At 34.6% G+C, this 20,082-nt stretch overlaps 1 protein-coding gene across 1 annotated transcript; it reads right to left on the minus strand.

Annotated features, from left to right (window-relative positions):
* Window positions 1-2,017: 2,017 nt before the first annotated feature.
* On the minus strand, window positions 2,018-10,231 carry LOC111405922. Its single transcript, XM_023035039.1, has 6 exons — window positions 9,129-10,231; window positions 4,263-4,318; window positions 3,960-4,190; window positions 3,014-3,305; window positions 2,647-2,846; window positions 2,018-2,346 (listed from the first exon to the last, which is right to left on the minus strand). Exons 1-6 carry the CDS (start codon window positions 10,140-10,142, stop codon window positions 2,190-2,192), a joined length of 1,950 nt encoding a protein of 649 aa, XP_022890807.1. The 5' UTR covers window positions 10,143-10,231; the 3' UTR covers window positions 2,018-2,189.
* Window positions 10,232-20,082: the final 9,851 nt, after the last annotated feature.

Genomic DNA, 20,082 nt, shown 5'->3' on the forward strand with positions numbered 1-20,082 from the left:
CAAAAATAACTATTTCATGAATTGAGATGCCGTCATCTATATTGATGGAGGGAAAGTGAGCCAAGTTTTGGCGGGAAACAAATGTTTGTGGAAATGCGATTTGGGCTTCGGGTAGAGCCCAACGGTGGGAGGCCCACAGACACTTAATAGCATCTTTCTTTATTATACAAAACAAATAATAATGTTGAAATCGAAAAATTAATTAATACTTTATTTAAATAAAAAATTTCGATCCTTATTCAAGCTAGTATACTAAATTAATAATCTTAATGAACGTATAAGCGAATAATTTATTTAAAATCATTTAAGATTCAATGCAAATATAAAATAACAATTGGTTGAATACATAAAATTTTATACTGCATATTAAGGATTTTTTACTTGACAAAATCTATTTTTTTTTTTCCATTCAGTTTCATTTGAAAATATGTATGTAAAGTTGTTTTCTTACAAAAACTCCTTGGCTTAGAAATTAGTTATTGTTTAGTAAGGTTCTAGAGATGATAATAAAGCGGCTCCTTTGACAAAATATTTGATATTTTTGAGTCAAAAAATCGGTAATATCATATGAAAATTAACACTCAGTAAATAGCAATAGAATATTGTGATGATATGATATTTCAACGATGGAGATAATGTTTTGATGTTTTTAAAAGAAGAGAAATCCATCTCTTATAGTGCTCCATTATCGTGTTTGGTGCAATAAAATTTGTTATGATTAGATAAGATAATGAATTTTGTCGTGTACTTCTTCTCACAAATCTTATAAAATCATATTCAAGTCAACATACTAAATACGCCCTAGTTAGCCATTAGTTTCATTTCCTCCTCAATATAACCTCACCTCAATTAGATCAAGAAATGTATACAATTATGAAGATATCGTCATTTTCTAACTTATCATATTTAAGGTTGTTGACATCCGAACTCTGACTTAATAAAAACAGTTCGCTAATCCCACCTCAGTTAAATGTAAGTTCGGTCCATACTCCCAAGTCAGACAAACCTGCCGTTATCTCAGAAAAATATCATGATTACCCCTTGTCACATCGCTCTATCAATCAGATACACTTGCCACAGGTGACATCATCGCCGCCCAGAACAACCAATTCCAAGTCCTCGAACTCCAGCCCCTTGCAAGTTATCATTACCTGAGTAACACATTGACATATGACCACCGACCTCATCGACCAATCACAGGAGAATTCGACAACCTGAGTTCCAAGCTCGACACTGTTGCTGATTCGATGTAATTTCGGCTAAAACTATGTATAAATAGTTGAATAAGACTCTTGTAAAATGCATGTGATTTTCATACAACAACTCAAAGCATAATTACACTCTCTAAACATATTTTGTGGTCTTTTTTCAATAATAAATTGTCCTTTTTTTCTTAAAGTTGGCTTAAGATTAGCCTTAATAATTTTGACGTCAACAAAGGCCAATATATATTGTTGAACAACAAGACATGGTTTAAATAGTTAGATTACACTTCAATTCTATTACTATTATTTTTTTATTTTTTTTCCAAAGGCTAGTTCACATGTTTAGAATTTTCCTAAATAGGGAGCAACAAGACATAATACAAGAATTGTAAAACTACTTCAATTAAAAACTTGAACCATTAGAGAGTGACACATTTAATTTTTTAAATTTTGTACACATCAAGACATGTGAAAGTTCATCTCAATCTTAATTGATGAAATATATGAATGCAACTAAGATGTCAAGTCATTAATGTATGAGATATGGATGAAAAGTCACATTAAAAGTTTGTTTGAGATATGTGTTCACCAACTCTAATCCCTCCAAATAGTCTGATTTTTTCTCCCACGACGATAAAGGCTAAAAGATGTACAACTTTAATTCCAATGGTAAAATTATTAATGAGTTTTTAGGAAGAATAATATTGAAACATGCGATTGATAATGTATAGTATTTGAAAATGTTTGATTAAAATTATTATTTGAATTTGACCAAATAAAAAAGTAACTTATTAAAATTAACGTTTGACAAAAAAAAAAAAATACCTTTCTTTTCCTTTCAAAAGCAGTATCCGTATATACAAAACTCCTTTATCCATCAGATAAATGTATAATATCACTCAATTTAATTTTAAAAAATTCAGAAATTAAAAGATAACATTTCTTCAATTGTCTTCATATGAACCATGGCGCCAAGAACGATGGTCAGGCAGCATTCAGAGACCAATCAAAATTTTGATACACTATATTAATTGGGCCCCCATCATTCAAAAGGTGTGTCAAAAGGCCTGCCTTAGTTGCATCCAAGTAATTTATGATCCACTTGGGAATTTCTTTTTCTTGTACAAAATCTGCACTGTACCTGTAGGCAAAAGATCCACAAAAGTAAAGTTAATGAAATTTATATGGTATAGCCTCCATTTGGAAACATATTTATAAATGATTTACAAATTCAATCAAAGTCAAATATTAATTTTAATAAGACAAAAATTTATAATTATTATTCATTATTCTTCATTATTTCGTAGGACTCACTACTATTTGTATATGTAAATCGTTCATATATTTGCCAAACGGGCGGCTAAGATTCTGCATTTAGTTCTCATAAATGAAAATATTGATTTCAGTTAAAAATAGGAAATTTCCTCCATTGATGACTTACCACTTGATCACACGAGATAGGTACACGGTCCTCTTGGCAAGATCTACGTGCATTCCGTCATCCCTTTGGAAAAACTCCCTCGCAGCATATCTTAATTCTGATGCAACTCCCTGAGCAGTAAAGAATTTCACCACTGGACTTGACCTTGTTGCATTGTAGAGCCCAAAGTGAATTAATAGATTCACTTTTGGAAACACCAACTGGAAATGAATTGAAAAATGAGCAAGTTCAGCTTCAGTTTCATGTACAAGTCCAGAGATCAAAAGGGGTGTGAAAAATCCAGGTTTTAATTCAAAGCAAAAGTTTAATGCAGCAGAAGATTCACTTGTCAAGGAGAAAGGAAACAAAAACAATCGAAGTTAATTACCTCCAGACGCTTATCTCCACCACTAAAAGGTTTTGTTAATGAAAAAGGTGCTCTCTTATTGCTTCTAAGAATCCCATTTCTTATCGTGCTCATGGAATAGGGATAGCCCCCAACCACATACATGAAATCGTCAAAGAAAGCCCTCCAGTCGATCATGCCTCCAGGATGACCAATTCTAATGACCGCGTGAATTGCCATGGCGTTATGCAGGTTTAAGAAGAATGCCAACTTCTCATCAGCTGAAAGTGTTGATATATTCATTCTTTGGAGATCCTGCACTAAATTTATGTATCTGTATTCATGAAGAAAGGAAGTATGAAGTTAGCCAATTATACTTGCATTTATAATCCGTTTGTAAAGAAAAGAAGTTACTTATCATATAGGTAGCCAGTTTTATATTGCTAGTGCATCCCTAAACCCAAATCTACAATCAGTTTCTACTCAAACTTGATAAACAACAAAAGACATGACAGTAATTGAAGTAAATCAACATCACACAGGCTAAAGTAGCTAATCAAGAGGGTCCAATAAAAATGTGAAAAAGGTTAATATGAACTTTTCTTATCTGTAAATATTTCATTGTTGCAAGACTGACTGTTCGATAAGAAAAGAAAACAGTCATGAGCTAAAAAGGGTGTCTTGAAGTTGAAAGAGCTTTGTTTTGATAATGATCAATCCAACTCATCAAGCCCAATCAATTTCTATATATACTAACTCCAGAAGAAAGACATGCAAATTATAACTGAAATGAAAAGGAGAGAGGATTTAGGCTGAACAAGACTGATCTAACTCAAAGCATAGTCCTGTTAAGAAAAGGATCTACAAGTTTCCTCCTTGCAATGTAATGTGACAATTTGATCAACATGTCATACGTGTATATCAGACTACGGTAGCATACACAAAGGGTCATGTAATATAATTGCAACTAATGTATAGGTTATTCTACCTCCTTAATTCTTCACTATTTCTGATGCCAACATAATGAAGATGGCGTCTGTCATCAGAGGCATAGGTCTCAAGTATGGCTAGCATTATTCTTGCAAGCCTCTGATTTACGACAGCTGCATTCTTGGGCTCACTGTCATTTACTGATCCTCTGAAATTATAGCATTTGGGAATGAAGGGCTCGTGTTCAAGCAATCGGTAGAAGTGGTTCCCATCCTCAAATTCATTTTCACTGCATTTAACACATCATATCTATAAGATCAAAGTAGGTTGAAATCTATAAGTTCCATTATCTTGTTCTTACCCAAAAACGTGATGAATGAAATGCTTTCTTGCCAGCTGCTTCCCAATCTCAATGGCCTGCACATGTATGGATTGTGAGACAAAATAAGAAGTCATTAATCGGTGAAGAATTGTATAACCATCAAGTTTTTAATCTTACAAGTGAATCGAGAAATGGTTGGTTTTGAATTTCTGCAGTTGTTTTTAGGCCAAAGTAGGTTGTTGCTAATGAGTGATCTATTATGAGTGTATACGAATATACTAGTTAAGATAATGAGAGAATAAAAAGAATTGCAGAAAAATAGAAACAGACAAAAGAGACAATCCAATTTGTAAACACGAGTAAGATAAAGCTCTGTTTTACAAAGCTTTTTTGAGATCATAAGTTGGTCAAAATTCATTTTTAACGACACATTGAACTGACTCACATTTTTATTCACTTTTTCACAGATCCTGCAGCTTATAATCTCAAAAAACTTTATCAAACCGGGTCAAAGGGTGTTCAAAGAATGTAAAGGTAATTTTTTGAAAAAGAAGTTTTTTGAAAAAAACAGTTATCTCACTTTTCTCGAAGCAAATTACTTAACAAGTAACTTGTAAACTTATCCAAAATGCTAGAGACCTGGGATCTAAGATAGATTGGCCTGGACTTCTTTTCTTTTCACGAAACATGTGCTGCAACAAAAGTTACTAACAACTTCCCTAAAATAATGGAATAATTCAATTTGCACACCTAAAAGTGTACCGAATTGTTTACCCCTTCTCAAACATGCTCAAGAGCCCAAGGACCCAAGATGGGTTGGTCTCGGCACAACCCCTAAGGCATACTTATCTGTCCTATCACGCAAAAGAGGCCCAACACAATATGTAACCTCTATTTGGTACAAATTCTTGAAAATTTTTATTTTTCTTCAAACTCATTTTTAACTACACATTTCATGAATTCGAAACTTTTATCAACTTTCCAAAAACACATTTCATTTATTTTTATCTAAACCAAAAATGGGCATAGTATATTTGGGTGGTCAGGTCAATGAAGCCAACAATTATCTTTGTCTTTCACAAAATAAAAAAATATAAAATAAAAAAAGAAATTGGAGAAACCAAAATGATATGTATGAAAATAAGAAGTAAAATACGAGCTTAAAGTGCTAAGCCCGCCACAATCCGCCTCTCTAGATGAGTCGAAACACTTGAGACCTAAGGCATGCTCACTTTTAGACCTCCAATGGTGATGCTTTCTCTAAGAATGCATCGAAAAATGGGATTTAAAAAAAATAAATAAATAAAGTGTGGTGTGATGTGAACATATTGTTGATCAAAAGTTGATGAACAGCAATATACTAGGAAAATCAGCAATAAAATTATTTCACCAAAATGGAAGAATTGAAGACGATTATGAATCACTATTCTCAAACGATATTTATCGCGCACTGGAATAAGTGCTTGAAGGCTTTTATGGCAAATACACTAGTAAATAAACCTTAATCCAAGTTTGAATTAAGCAAACAAAACTTGGGAAAAAAAACTAAAGAACAAAATTATAAAAATTGATCTTTGATTTTGGATGTAAGGGAAACAATGTTTGTGATGTGTTTTCAATCACGAAAACCACTTGTACATATAGAATTACAATTACCACGCATGAAAATGTGTAATTACAAGCCAAAAGGGTGTGAAACCCTTCAAACGGCACCAAATTTCAAAACCCCAAAGAGGGCAAATTTTTGCACTCGATGGGATTCAACAAAATGGTCACTATAATTACAACATAAGGTTGAGCTTTAGCTCGGACAGCTACCCATGCCATTTTCCGATCTTCACCTTTTCTGTTCTCATTATGTTTACGCTTGTTTTTCTCATGATTACCACTTTCATTACTTCCAAAATCACTCCTCGTTAATTTTAACAATATCTAACACATAATGTAATATATGAATATACATGTACCCGTGTTCAATTTTACCGAATTCAACAACTTAACCCTGAAAATATCCGTTTGTAGTACTCTTGACACAACACAAGTCTGAAGTTAATTTCTAGTATTTTTATTTACTTCTTGTGTTATTTTATTATTTAAGGTTTATTTTGTAATTTGTTAGGTAGGACAAGTGGGACCAAAGGTGCAAATTTTCATTAAGCTATTCCTATAATCCGCCGCAAGTGACAATGGTTTGAATGATTTGCCTTTTTGGAATAAAAATAATTTGAGATTTTAGTTAAATTCTTTTTTTTTCTTTAATGATTCAAATCGTGGTGTTGTAATCAACGATTTATAGTTGAAGAATCAATTCATGACACATTGTTTTAATGAATCTTGATCAAATATCCATTATTATTACGAAGTATCATAGCAAATATTCAACGAAGAATTATAATGAATTTATGGTCGTATTTTTGTTTTCGTTGTTGATACATCCAAATCTTGTACTCAATTCAACTCATCAATTGGCGTAGAAGCAGGTTTTAGGTACAGAAGGAAGGGTCACAGAACCCCTCTAGATAAAACACAAAGAGTGTGATTTTTTTGATATTATTTTATGCACATGGGTTTCCACGTGGGATTTCTATATTATTTTTGGAAAATTCATTTGTGTCATTGGCGTGGTAGAATTGGAGGCTGCTCCATAGAAATTAGAAAACTGCGAAGTTTTTTCTTAGTTCACATCAGCCACGTTTGACACGACAACTGTGGGACCACACAACTAACTATGAGCGGCCCTTACTTTTCTAAACCAAAACTGACGTTGCCCAAATAGTATTTTGCTCAAATGAAACCTTGAACTGAATTATTCAAATTTTGACTTCTACAAACTCCAATTTAAGGATAACCTTGTCTCAATTCTAAAATCATCCATTTTTTTGGCATTTGCCTAGATTATTACTTATACTATCAAATATGATTTTTAAATTATTCTTAGTACTAACACAGCTCAATTTTCTAATTACATTAACTTTTAAGCACTACACAGTCCTGGTTTAATTAACGAACCTCTTAAACTCTTCAATAGCGCGCTAATTGGAAAGGGAGAAAAAAAGGGAGGACGAGAAAAAGAAATCATAGAAAGAAGGAAAGTTTGTCCTAAATAAATCTTAATTGGACTGTGCATTTTGAGAACATAACTTAACATAATCACTCCTACTAAGTACTAAAGAAAATAGTCGAGTGTTGATAACGAGGAAAAGCCAGCCAGCCATCATATGTTGATCCCTCCAACACGTGGTCGTAATTATTAATGTTGGCTCCTAGACACATTTCTCCCATTGAAATGTTTCTTTAATTAACTACTACTATTCTGTTATTCAAACGACAATGTTAATATAATTTAGAACATTGTTACATGTACATAATTTTTTTTACTTAATTCTTTACCTACTACTTAAAATAAGGAACGATGACCATATTTGGAAATTTTTATATTCACGTGAGCCCGCGTGCATTGTGAAGGGGGGGAGACAACTTTCGATATATTTTATTCGATACAAATAAAATTATTCTACAATTTATTATTAGTAACCCACTAGACAACCCAATCTCATTCGTCACACAACAATGTAAATTAATTTATTTTATTTTATTTTTTCAATTAGTTAATCAATAAATCCGATTTGGTCAGCGCCTCCCAACTGTCTAGATTTCCAAATAACAGAACATTATCTAATCCCTTATTTTAATTCTAATTTTAAAACAAAGGAGATGTACTTACTGGTCCACACATCATGCCGCTACAAAACGCGTTTATTTAACTACTGTTATTAATGGTCCCAAAATCGTAATTATGAAAAAGCAGCAGCTTCCCTCTTGGTAATTAAACTAAGCTATTATCTCGTTTTTACTTTTTACAACTACCACCCCAAGCAACTCATATATATTAGATTAATTAAGATGGTGCTTTAACTCCCACTCTTGACCTTTAATTGATTCGCCATTTAAATAAAATAATATTCCTACTATTTTTTTTTTAAAGTAATACTATTCATCACATGAGTGACGGATTCTTATAATGATGAATAATAATGTTCATTTTTCATATGGTAGTCTTAGCCCCTATTTCTTAGGGATTAAAAATTTGATTTTAATTTAAATTAAAGTTAATAATTAATTTTAATCATATATTTAATGGGATTCATAACTTTTTAACCATATATTTCATCAATTTTTATTAAAATATACTAAAATTCTGATTTTTATTTCCACCAAACCAGGGTTAAATAACTAATGGTTTGAAGGCTTAAAAAAAGCAATATTTTTTGGGCACTCAGTTCTAGCAAAGATGTCAATGCAACTCATTATGCAAATAATGAATAAAATGTAGTAGGGGTTTCCTAATGGCTTATTCACGGGTATTTAGTTCATACTCATCGATAGAATGATGTTAAACTATAAGTTTCTATCCTAGCAGTTGATAGCGTTACATTAACAGACTGCACACAAAGATCTCGAAATTTGAGATCACTATTTCAACATTAAACATTACTTGATTACACTACCAACTACTATCATGGATATAGTAACCTATAGAAGCATAACAAAAATAGTAAAGAGAATAGATCCCACGTGCGAAGTTGGCGTCCAAGAACTAATAGTTATTTGATCCATATTTGGTTTTAGCTAAAAAATGGATAAAACTTAAAGTAAAAAATTAATTTTAAACCTTACATTTAATGGGTTCTGCAATTTTTATAAAAAAAATTAAAATTAAAATTTCGATTATGTTAAAAATCGAACGCGGGCATGATTATACTATCTATCTTGGACTTGATAGAGGTTTAAAAAAAAAAAAAAAAAAAAAGACACGGTAATATAGAAATTTAATCATGGCATGATAGATTTGAAAAAAAATAAAAATAGGAATCACAAAAATGGAGTGAAAGTAGAGAGGCGTACCTTTTTCCTGCCGCAGTCCAAATGGTGTATTAAAACCTCCACAAGATCAGCTCCGTTGAAGCAATTCCTGACAATCTTCATCTTCATCAGACGGTCCTGAATGGGCAGTCTCTGCCGCAAAACCCTGACAATCGCCACCATCTCATCTAAACTCTCCGCTTCCTCCTCCTCTGGATCATCGAAGCCATAGACGGGCGGGGCAGGTGCATCATCGGGACACTTACTCCCCAGAATTTCCTCCATTTTCTTCTCCAACATCCCACCATTCCTCAAAGAATTCAACACAACCAATCCTCCGATTAGCTTTTCGTTGAAAAATATTTGTGGCACTGTTCCACTACCTGTCCTTTCGATTAACTCCTTTTCTCTTGTTGGATACACGTCAATGTTGATCTCCACAAAACTCAGATTCTTTTCGCGCAAAAACGATCTCACTGCAGTACAATCCCTGCAATTCGATCGCGAGAAAAAGCTAATTCTTCCTTTTAGCTCTATTTTACCTGATTCTTTCAGTGATTTAATCACTTTCAGACCTTGAAGATTGAATTCCGTAACCTGTGACGCGGGCTTCACTATAGCCGCCTCCTCGTCTCCATCGTTGTTTCTTCCTTCTCTCAACGACGACCATCGCCTCGTTATGGCAGCGGAAAAGGTATTGCTCTTGTCGCGAATAAATTTCCCGATCGCCGGCATCTCAAAATTATCCGGCACCGAAACTGACCTCTCCATCTTCGGCGATAGGATGTTATTAACCCCTGGTGGCGCTTCTGGCTTGGGCAGCTGCGAATGGGGTTGTTGGATCACTTCTTGTATTGATTTTTCTGAATATATTATCATCTCACTGGAACGGCCATTGACTTCCTTTTCCTCTTCTCCATTAGAATCGGAATTTCCGTATCTTTTTGAATCCGTTTTCCCCTCATTCTCGGGGGAATTAATTTCTCCCCTTCCTTCTTCAATTGCATGGGGTTGTTCCGAGGTTCCATTTTCTCCTCCTTCACACAATAATTCCATTTCTCGATGAATAAATGAAATTGAAAAAGAGAGAGAGAGGGCGGAGCGGAGCGGAGGAATCAGAGGCCGGTTATAATGAAGAAGCCTTGGAGGAAATATATATGTGTGAGAACTTAGGCTAATGGTAATTATGAGAATAATTAAAGATAATAAAAAATGGAAAATATAGAATAGGCCCAAAGCGGCCAGGTGATAATCACGTGTCATGCCGTCCCACTAATTAAATCTGATTTAATTTCGGTAAGACCAAGTGTTAATCGAAAAGGTCATTTATGTCTTGTTAATAATAGAATTTGAACTACCATATTATCATGAACGGATCAAGTCTTAATCCACTTGAAATTTGGATTCATTCAATTATTAGTAAATTTTATCCTTGATTCATAGTCTTTGATTTTTAGGACAATATTCAAAAAAAAAATTCATTAATTATAACGGTTTATATTCAGTTTAGAGTCAAGTTGATAATCTAGCGATGTACGATTCCTCAAAAAGGTAAAAGCAAGTGTTAATCGAAAAGGTCATTTATGTCTTGTTAATTATATAATTTGAACTACCATATTATAAGGTCTTAATCCACTTCAAATTTGGATTCATTCAATTATTAGTAAATTTTATCCTTGATTCTTAGTCTTTGATTTTTAGGACAATATTCAATAAAAAAAATTCATTAATTATAACGGTATATATTCAGTTTAAAGTCATGTTGATAATCTAGCGATGTACGATTCTTCAAAAAGGTAAGACCAAGTATTAATCGAAAAGGTCATTTATGTCTTTTTAATAATCTAATTTGAACTACCATATTATCGTGAATGGGATAAGGTCTTAATCCACTTCAAAGTTGGATTCATTCAATTATTAGTAAATTTTATCCTTGACTCATATTCTTTGATTTTTAGGATAATATTCAATAAAAAATTCATCAATTATAACGGCTTATATCTAGTTTAAAGTCACCTTGACAATCTAACGATGTACAATTCCTCAAAAAAGTAAGACCAAGTGTTAATTGAAAAAGGTGGTTTATGTCTTGTTAATAATATAATTGAACTACCATATTTTCAAGAATGGATCAAGTCTTAATCCACTTCAAATTTGGATTCATTCAACTCCTAGTAAATTTTATCCTCGAATCATAATTTCTGATTTTTACGACAATATTCAATTATAACGGTTTATATTCAATTTAAAGTCACCTTGATAATCTAGTAATATACAATTTCTCAAAAAGTAAATTTGGCTCAACGAATACCAATATTATCCTAAAAGTAGAGTTGGAATTTAGGTAAATATTTGACGTGTCTCTTTGACGATTAAGTCATTTTAGGTTCCATAATACTCAATAGAGTCGGCGTAATTTCTTCTTCTTCATGCGGATCAAACTTAGAACTAAATGGATGAAGTAAACAAAAGAAAAAGAAGAATAATTCATTTTTTTTTATTTAATTAGAACTTCTAAAATTTCTTGACGAATGAATCAAGTTCTAATCCACCCAAATAATTAAATAACTGAAATTTGGTTTAGGCCAATAAATATGATTGTATGCCACTATGCTGAATCTGAATTTGAATTCTACCGTGAAATTAGATTATCATCAGATCCTTGAATCATAGTTATGTGTGATAGAAATAAGATTAAATAAGTTTTAGTAATTGCACTATTCATCTTCATTTGACTAAGGTCTTGATGTAAATATATCTTACAATAACTGAACAGATTGAATTTGCTCAGAATATTATGAAAACAAAAAGTCAGAGCAATCAGCAATCCTGCTAGATTTATGTTTGTGTAGAGTAAAAATACTCAACTAATTTATAAGAAGTTAATAAAAAAAGGTTGAACCCAACCTCGAGGGTCCGATCATCTCGCTCTTAGAGCTTTGTGAGAGAGGTAAATCACGGGATGTGTCCCAATAGGTCAGGGAACAAGAGCTATTTGTATACTGCGTCTACAAAGAGTCCAATTTTATGTTTCAAGAATCGAACTCTCCTCACTACGACTGCCAGCAAAGCGTAAGATAACCTCACTCATATCCTTTGCACCACTGGACTATGCCCCGAGGGGCAATTTATAAGAAGTTAATATATACTACGAAGAGTTGTCTGAGTTGAGTAGAATTTTATCTCTATAGTGTCCTGTAAGATAGGGATTCCGTCGATGAGTACTATCTTGGAATGTAATAGCATGCCTTGTAAAATTGGGCAGACTCATAGCTTGAAAATTTTGGAGTTTTTCACCTAGCATGCTTGGATCTTGGGCTAAAGCAGATTAGTCTCTGTCTGTCTACCATCATTCAATAAAAATGAGTTTTTGAATAGCGAAGTTTTGGAAAATGTGTGATTAAAAAGTACAAAAAAATTGACGTTTATGTATAAAATATTTTATTGTAAGAATGTACAATTAAAAATGAATTTTAAAATATTGATAGACAAACATACTTTTAATTACTGGAAATAATATAATAACAAGGAAGAAGCACATGTTGGACTAGAATTATACATTGAACTCGACAGCGTTTCGAACTCAGAATTGCAAGCTTCTTTGATCATTGAACAAACACTTGAAATTGAAGACTAAAATTTCACCAAAAGCTTTTATAAATGAAAAATAACAGAATTTTTTTTTCCAATGTTCTTTTCTGAAATCAAGTTTAGCAACTTTTCTTAAAATAATATAGAAAATGTGTAAAATATTGAAGTGTAGGTTAATTCATCATATTATTAATTTTTTATCGTCAATTGAATTTAAAGTAAAAGTTTTATGGATTATTCTATGTGTACACTACGAGGTGCATACAATGGGTTATACCCCCAATATTTTATTGTATGTGGACCTTTCTATATGAAAGGGGTGTAATGTTTTGTGTATACATATCACTTTCCAAGTTTTATATGTAACTAGATACCTTTTGTTGTGAAAAAATTCCGCCCATATTTTGTTTTCAAATTGAGAAATTACCTTTCCCATTGAAAATCCCTAAATCAAAACTATTCGTAGCAATTTTTTGGAAGTTAACCAAAACTTAACAAAAGCACACAAAGTACCAATTCAACCAGATTTCTCAATCTTTACATATCGTGGATCGACATTTAAAGTTTAGGACAAGTGAACAAATCTGTATGTTCGTAATTGCGGAGAGATGTGAATTTTGAGATTACGTCTCTCGCCTCAAATATTGCAACTTATCTGCGAAAATTAAAAGTAGGCCCCTCAATCTACAAAAATGAAGAACAGACCTCAATCCGTAAAAAAAAAAAAATAATAATAATAATAATAAAATTAAAAAATTAAAAACAAAGAAGCGTAGTCACTAGAAATAAATCTGATTGCCGTCAACCACCGCACTCGCACCATGCGCCACCAGCAATGGCCGCCATGAGTTCGATGTCAAAATAGGTGTACAATGGGATGGTTCATGGGCTGTAGCACAGTTCGGCCAGGAGAAATATCCTTAAAACCTTAACAGTAGCGAACGAGGCCCACTTCAATGGGCTGTGTTGGCACAGTTGGGTGTTTTGGCCCATTATGCTCCTTTTTTCAGAAAGAAACACTTCAAAGGATTTGCAATTAGTAGACCTCTAAACTAACAAGTTTCTTTATTTATATTTATTTTGATAATAACGTAATTTCTATAAAATTTAGATTTTTATTTCTGTAAAATTTCAGATACTTCTTATTTACTGTGTTTATTGTTGATGTATATTTTGTATCTTACAAAATGGAGAAGAGATGTTAAGATAATTATTTTCCTAATTTTTTTTTCCTTTTTTATTATTATTATTATTATTAAGTACTTGTTTGGTTAAGCTTTTATGTGCATACAATATTTAGATCCTAAAAAATGTAGTTCAAAAAAAAATATAGCTTTTGATCAACTTATAAACAATTATAAACTTCGACAAATATGCACAGAATTGTGATCCGACAAATTCTTCTATTCTTTCAAGGTACTTTCAGAAATTCACGAGAATTTTAGTGAAGATTGAAGTCTATGTTGTATTAAAAGATTTTGATGGCCACGCCACAAACTTGAAATTCGAATTGAGTAAATACAATAGTCGTGAGTAGATCTTTTGGCGATAATTTTTTTAAAAATATTATTAAAACTTTTTAGTTAGTTGGTTGTTAATTCAAAAGGGTTGATGAATATATATAATTGATAGCAACATAATTATAAGAGTGCATTTGTTTGAACTACATATTTATTTGAAAAACGTTATTGTATCCTATCATCTTCATAAACAATATTTATTTAACGTACTATAAAATTTGTTACGTAAATTTAAATATATATATATATATATATATATATTCTCTATTGTTTCTTGTAATAATTTTTCAGAAAAATAAGACAGAGAATTATTTTGTTTCCTTAAGTCAAACAATATAATTTATTTAGAGTCTGTTTTGGAGTGATTTTGAGAATTGATTTTTTGACCGTTATAAGAAAAGTGGAGTCCACCTGTGAGAGAAAAAGTCAAATATGACGACTGTAATAGTGAAATAAAGGTCAAACAATCAATTTTTTAAGAGAAAAAATCACTCTCAAGCAGGCTATTAGTACTCAAATAGCAATTTCATGGCCACAAAAATCTATTATCAATATTTTGTTATAGAGTTTAAAAATTTTAAATTTCTCTGGAACTTCGACCAAGATTTATTACAATTTAATTAATGGATATAAAATTTCAAACTTTATATCATTGTGTTTCGTGCGGGTTAGTTGCTAACAATTAAAAAGGGATCAGATGATTGTGTAAGGGACAAACCCCTTAAGACAAAGTCCCAAAAAAGAGCGTTTTTATTGGCGATAACTTTACAATCAGAAAGTAAAGACAGAATGCCTCCAAGGGGCGCAAGCACACGAGTTACCGTAAAAGAAGTGTTTAAATTTAAACTAAGAAATTGAAAGTTACATATTCTCTGTTTGAAAGTGTTTGATTCGGGTCATTTACTCTATGTCTTTTCTTCCTTTTATACTCACTGGATGATTTATTCGTGATCAATCGCTTAAGAAACTGCTTGATCGCTCTATAACTGCCAACTTTCCTTATAGTGGCCAACTTGTCATGGAACTGCCTTCTCTAACTGCTGCCATTACTTTTGTCGTTCAACCATCTTCAATTGAATTCCTTGAATCGTGGAACGTGATAGGATTACCCAATAACTGCTTCATTAACTGCACTTTTGGGTAACCATAACTTCTTATGTTTGCTAAGATGCTGGGCGACTTGAATGTTTGGACGAGAGCAGAGTCACAGCTCTAGGCGACTGCATAGCAATTCATTCGCTCAAATCTTGGGCGACTTGCAACATTAGGCGATGGTATTTCCGCGTTCATGGGCTTCCTTATTTGGGCATTTATCCTGCATTGCCTGACTGGGTTGTTCTTTGGGCTATTTGATTTTGGGGATCTTCTAATTGGGCTTCATTCCTTGGGCTATTCAATTTGGGCTGAACTTTTTGTGTGTCAACAATTACCCCCCAATATGGCAGAATTAATATCAATTATTAATTTTTTGCCATATTCACTTTGTGTTTCCCAACAACATTCGAAATTCCTAAGAATTTCAATCATTGTTTTCTTCCATAGCCTGAAAAAGTGCGATGTTTGCAAATCCTTATAACCCCCAAATACGCCATTTCATTGCACCACTAAATCACGCCTCATTTTTTCGCGCTTCTTCCTCGCAATATTACTGTTCATCTCCTTGCTTCTCTGCTACGTAACTCTGAAAAACTATATTTCGTCCCTAATAGCTGCTTCACAATCTCAGTCTGGTGACTCCTTCAGTTTCGAAGACTTTCAGAAACTTCTTACTCGGCCATACATAACTCCGAACTTCCTTGCACCGGCCAATGTCGAACTCAATGAGTTCTATCTAGGTCCTTTTTTCAACAATGCCGAGGCCATTGAACAAGCGGCGGTCAGTCAGCTGTTCCCTTGTACTCAGGGCCCTTTGTTTCTAAATTCTTTGCCGCTGGGGTCACTTCGCGAAAGAGGTATTCGCACTTGGCCTAAATCTGATGTCGTTTTTCGTAGATGGCATGCTCGCCTTGTGGACCATGGTCCTACTAAGGCAATTTTTGATAAAGCTAGGATTTCTGATTTGTTAGAAATCTCTTTTCAACCCCTTATTTTTGACCTAGTACTTTTTCCAATCTCTTTAAGTTTTTGGTCTTCTGAATATAATACTTTTATTTTTCCTCTTGGTCCCATGTCCATTACCTTAAGGGATGTTGGGGCTTTAGTAAATTTGCCACCTTTGGGTGATACCATTTTTCCTGGTATTTTGATTTTTGGTATCGCCCCAAAATTTGGTAAAGGCCTCAGCGAGTTTTATTCAAGCCTGCAAACCCTTCATAACCACTCGAGCACTAAGTCTTCCCATACTGAGCGAGTGGCCTTTCTTCTGATTTGACTTTGTAAATACATCTTGTGTGCGCTAAGCATAAAGCCCTCCCCGAGCTATTTACCCATAGCGCACGAATTGACGCCTGGTAGGCCTCTGAATTTATGTTCTTTCTTTTTAGCTGCCCTCTATAGAGGCATGACTTCTCTTCAATCCCAATTAAAGAATGGTGCATCTCTTACTGGCAGTGGGCCTCTTTAGTTCACTCAAATGTGGTTGAGAGCCTATTTTTCATCGCTCGGTGCTCCATCTTTTTCTAGTCCTTCTGCTAGCTGCTATGGGCTAGCCATTGATCCCCTGACTCCTGTAAATATGTCCAGAAGGGATATTTTTTCATTCTTTTATACTTTGTATTCAATCCATTCCTTCTTTCCTTTTCCTCCTTTTTTGACTCCAGATTATGTGCAACCTCCATCCATTATAGATAGTGCAAGCACCTCTCTGTTCATTTGGATTAAGTTTTTGACCGGGAGGGAGTTATTCCATGATATTTTGACTGGGACTAATGCCAAGGCTGGGCTAGAAATATATGCTACCCAATTTTTTGCTCGCTAACTTGGTTTTGGCCAAACTTGGCCCGTTTCCCCATGCTATTCAAAGAATTTGATAGACCGCTTCCACACCATTAATAAGGTGGAGGCAGAAGTTATAAATACTCGCAATCTTCTTTTAACGAGCAACTTTTCATTAGCCCCCTTCAATCCTAGCCGTACCATCTATCCCCTTTTTGAACAACTCTGGCCGTCGGTGAAGCGCAGATTGTTTGCGACTGATGCCAATTGTGCTTTCCATTTACTAGACTAGCCAAAGATTTCTTTCACCTCTCCTGTTTTGGTCACTCCCGTGTCCATTAAGAGTCCCTCTTCCTCTGCTCGTGCTAAACAATCTGCCCGTCCATCAACTTCTCTTCCCGCCAAGCCCACTGCAGCTAAAAGTGCCCCAAGCCGCAAACGACCAGCCTCAGTGTCTCCCATTTTGGAGGATGATGATGATGATACCCCTCTCATCATCAGGAGGAAGGTAATTAAATTTGTTTACTCATAAGTATACATTTCCAGACTTGAGACTTTTCCATGTGCTGATAGTTTATTTGGACTTCTCAGAAAAGTTCGGCCTCTCCCTTGAAGGCTTTGGTGTTGGCAGCTCCTGCTCCATCATCCTCTGCTGGGGCTGCTTCGTCCACACCAGCTGATGAAGGGACTACGCTTAAAGAGAAATCTTCAGTCCCATAATCTTCATCACAACCAATGGACGAGCCACCTTCGTCCCAGGGCGTTGACCCCCCAAACGTCGAACCCGAAGGTAATTCGTTTTTTGATGCTTTACCTTTGCTTGTGCTGTTGGTGTTGATTTGTTGCCTTTTGAGTTCTGCAGATGTTCCCATGAGTATGCCCGTTGCAGCAAGGTCTTCTCGCTTAGACAAGGGGAAGTCCTCACGAATGGTGGAGCCACAAGTGGCAGATTTGGCTGGGGATATGCCATCTTCTAAGATTGCTGATGAGGTAATCTTTGCTTCACTTTTACTTCCACTTTGTTTAGTGTAGTGGAGATCTTCAATATTGGCGATTTTCTTTGCAGGATGCCGATAAAATTGTGCGTTTCATTCAAGACTTGTTCACTTCCTGGGGCAAGTCAAAACATCTCGCCCTGCTTCGGCCAGTTGTCCTTCTACTTCTTCAGAGGATGATATGAAGTTCTTCAAGCAGTCGATATTTGAGTATGTGTCCTTCATGGATATGGATATCGGTAAGGCTAGTGCTGCCAGGTATACGGATAAGCTTGAGCATTTGAATGCGAAATTGGAGCAAGCACTGACACTTCTGTTGCTCAATCTTTCTGCTGATTTTAAAGCAGAGTTGAAAGTTATCCATTCCGAGATCCTTTCCTTGCTGGCCAAGAATGTTGAACTGAAAGCCAAAAGTACTCAATATCTTCACGCAGTATCTGAAAAAAAGTCTTTGCTTCTGGAGCTTAACAAAGCTGAGGACGAGTTGAAAGAAATCTCTTCCGAAGTCATGATTGAAGACTCTTTGATGACTAGTTTGGCTGCTCAGATGAAGGAGCTTCAAGCCAAGATGGATGACTGCAAGGCGAGAATGGCTGCTAAAAAGCGTAATGCCTCCCAAGGAATTGAGCGAACTAAGTCTTTGGTCGAGCAGTACAAAAGATTGGAAGTTGATGATGATGTTGTGGCTGAATTGAACATCACTTCTTCTCGGCAGAACGAGGACTGGGGGAACCTTAGGGAAAGAATTCGTTCAGTATGGGGCGGATTGTAATTAAGACATATAATGCCTTAAACTTTTTCTTTTGTAATTTCGCATTTGACTTTCCTTTTGTAACCCTATACTGATATAACAGCAGCCATCATTGTCAATGAATAACTATTTTAGCTTCTTGTGTATTTATTGACGTTCGTCTTTTAATCGTCAATTGCTGAGGCACTTAACTGCTTCTCTGATCCGCCCACTTTGCCATCTTTCTTGATGTCATCTTTGGTATGAAAGATATAGAAAATATTCTTTGGCCGGCTGCAAAGTTCTTCCCATCGTCTCCGTTCCTACAAGGAGTTCAATGATGGAAGGTAATTTTTGGGGTGCTTGCAAGCCACCTTGCCTACTGAGAGTGCTTCTCAGCCTCCTTGCCTGTCGTTGTAGCGATGCATTTAGGAAGGCGATGTGAGGGTGCTTCATCTTCCTTTCTGCTTACTGAGAGTGCTTCTCGACCTCTCTGCTTGCTTTTGCAGCAGTGCGATCAGGACGACGATGAAGGCCAGTACACTCTCTTACTCGGCAATCGACCGGGAGATTAGTTTGCTCTTAATCGTAGTTTATAGAGCATTTAGCATCTTGTATTTCGCAATTTTGTAATGAACATTTGATAATAAAGGAATTTATTTGAACGTATTTCGCTCTAACTCTTTTTACTCTACGATCGTTCAAATGCGATTTGGTTACGCTTTTATTTGTTCACTTTCCCATAAGGAAGGAACATATTTTTTCAAATATTTGCCATTAATAAATTTCATGTGCTTGGTGCCGTCTAAATCTTCCAAATGATAGGCTCCATTAGGCAATACATTATTCACTTTATATGGTCCTTCCCAATTGGGAGACCATTTGCCATACTTTGGATCTTTGCAATCCAAAGGGACTATTGTTTTCCAAACCAATTCATCCAGGCTGAACGACTTGGCTATAACTTTTTTATTATAAAATTTAGTCATTCTTTATTTTTGAACTTGCAGTCTATCTAAGACGTCTAACTTTAATTCGTCCAACTCTAATAAGTTTTGAACTAGTGATTCGGTATACTCATCATCACTTAACCTATGTTGCAAACACACTCTGATCGATTGCACGTTGATTTCCATAGGCAACACGGCCTCCTGTCCATAAGTAAGTTGGAAAGGAGTAATTTTGGTACTTGACCGAGACGACGTCCTATAAGCCCATAAGGCCTTGTTCAGACATTCGTGCCAATTTCTTGCATTTTCATCTATCATTTTCCTTATGATATTTTT

Source organism: Olea europaea, chromosome 12, assembly GCF_002742605.1.
Source record: "Olea europaea var. sylvestris chromosome 12, O_europaea_v1, whole genome shotgun sequence".
Classification (NCBI taxonomy): domain Eukaryota; kingdom Viridiplantae; phylum Streptophyta; class Magnoliopsida; order Lamiales; family Oleaceae; genus Olea; species Olea europaea.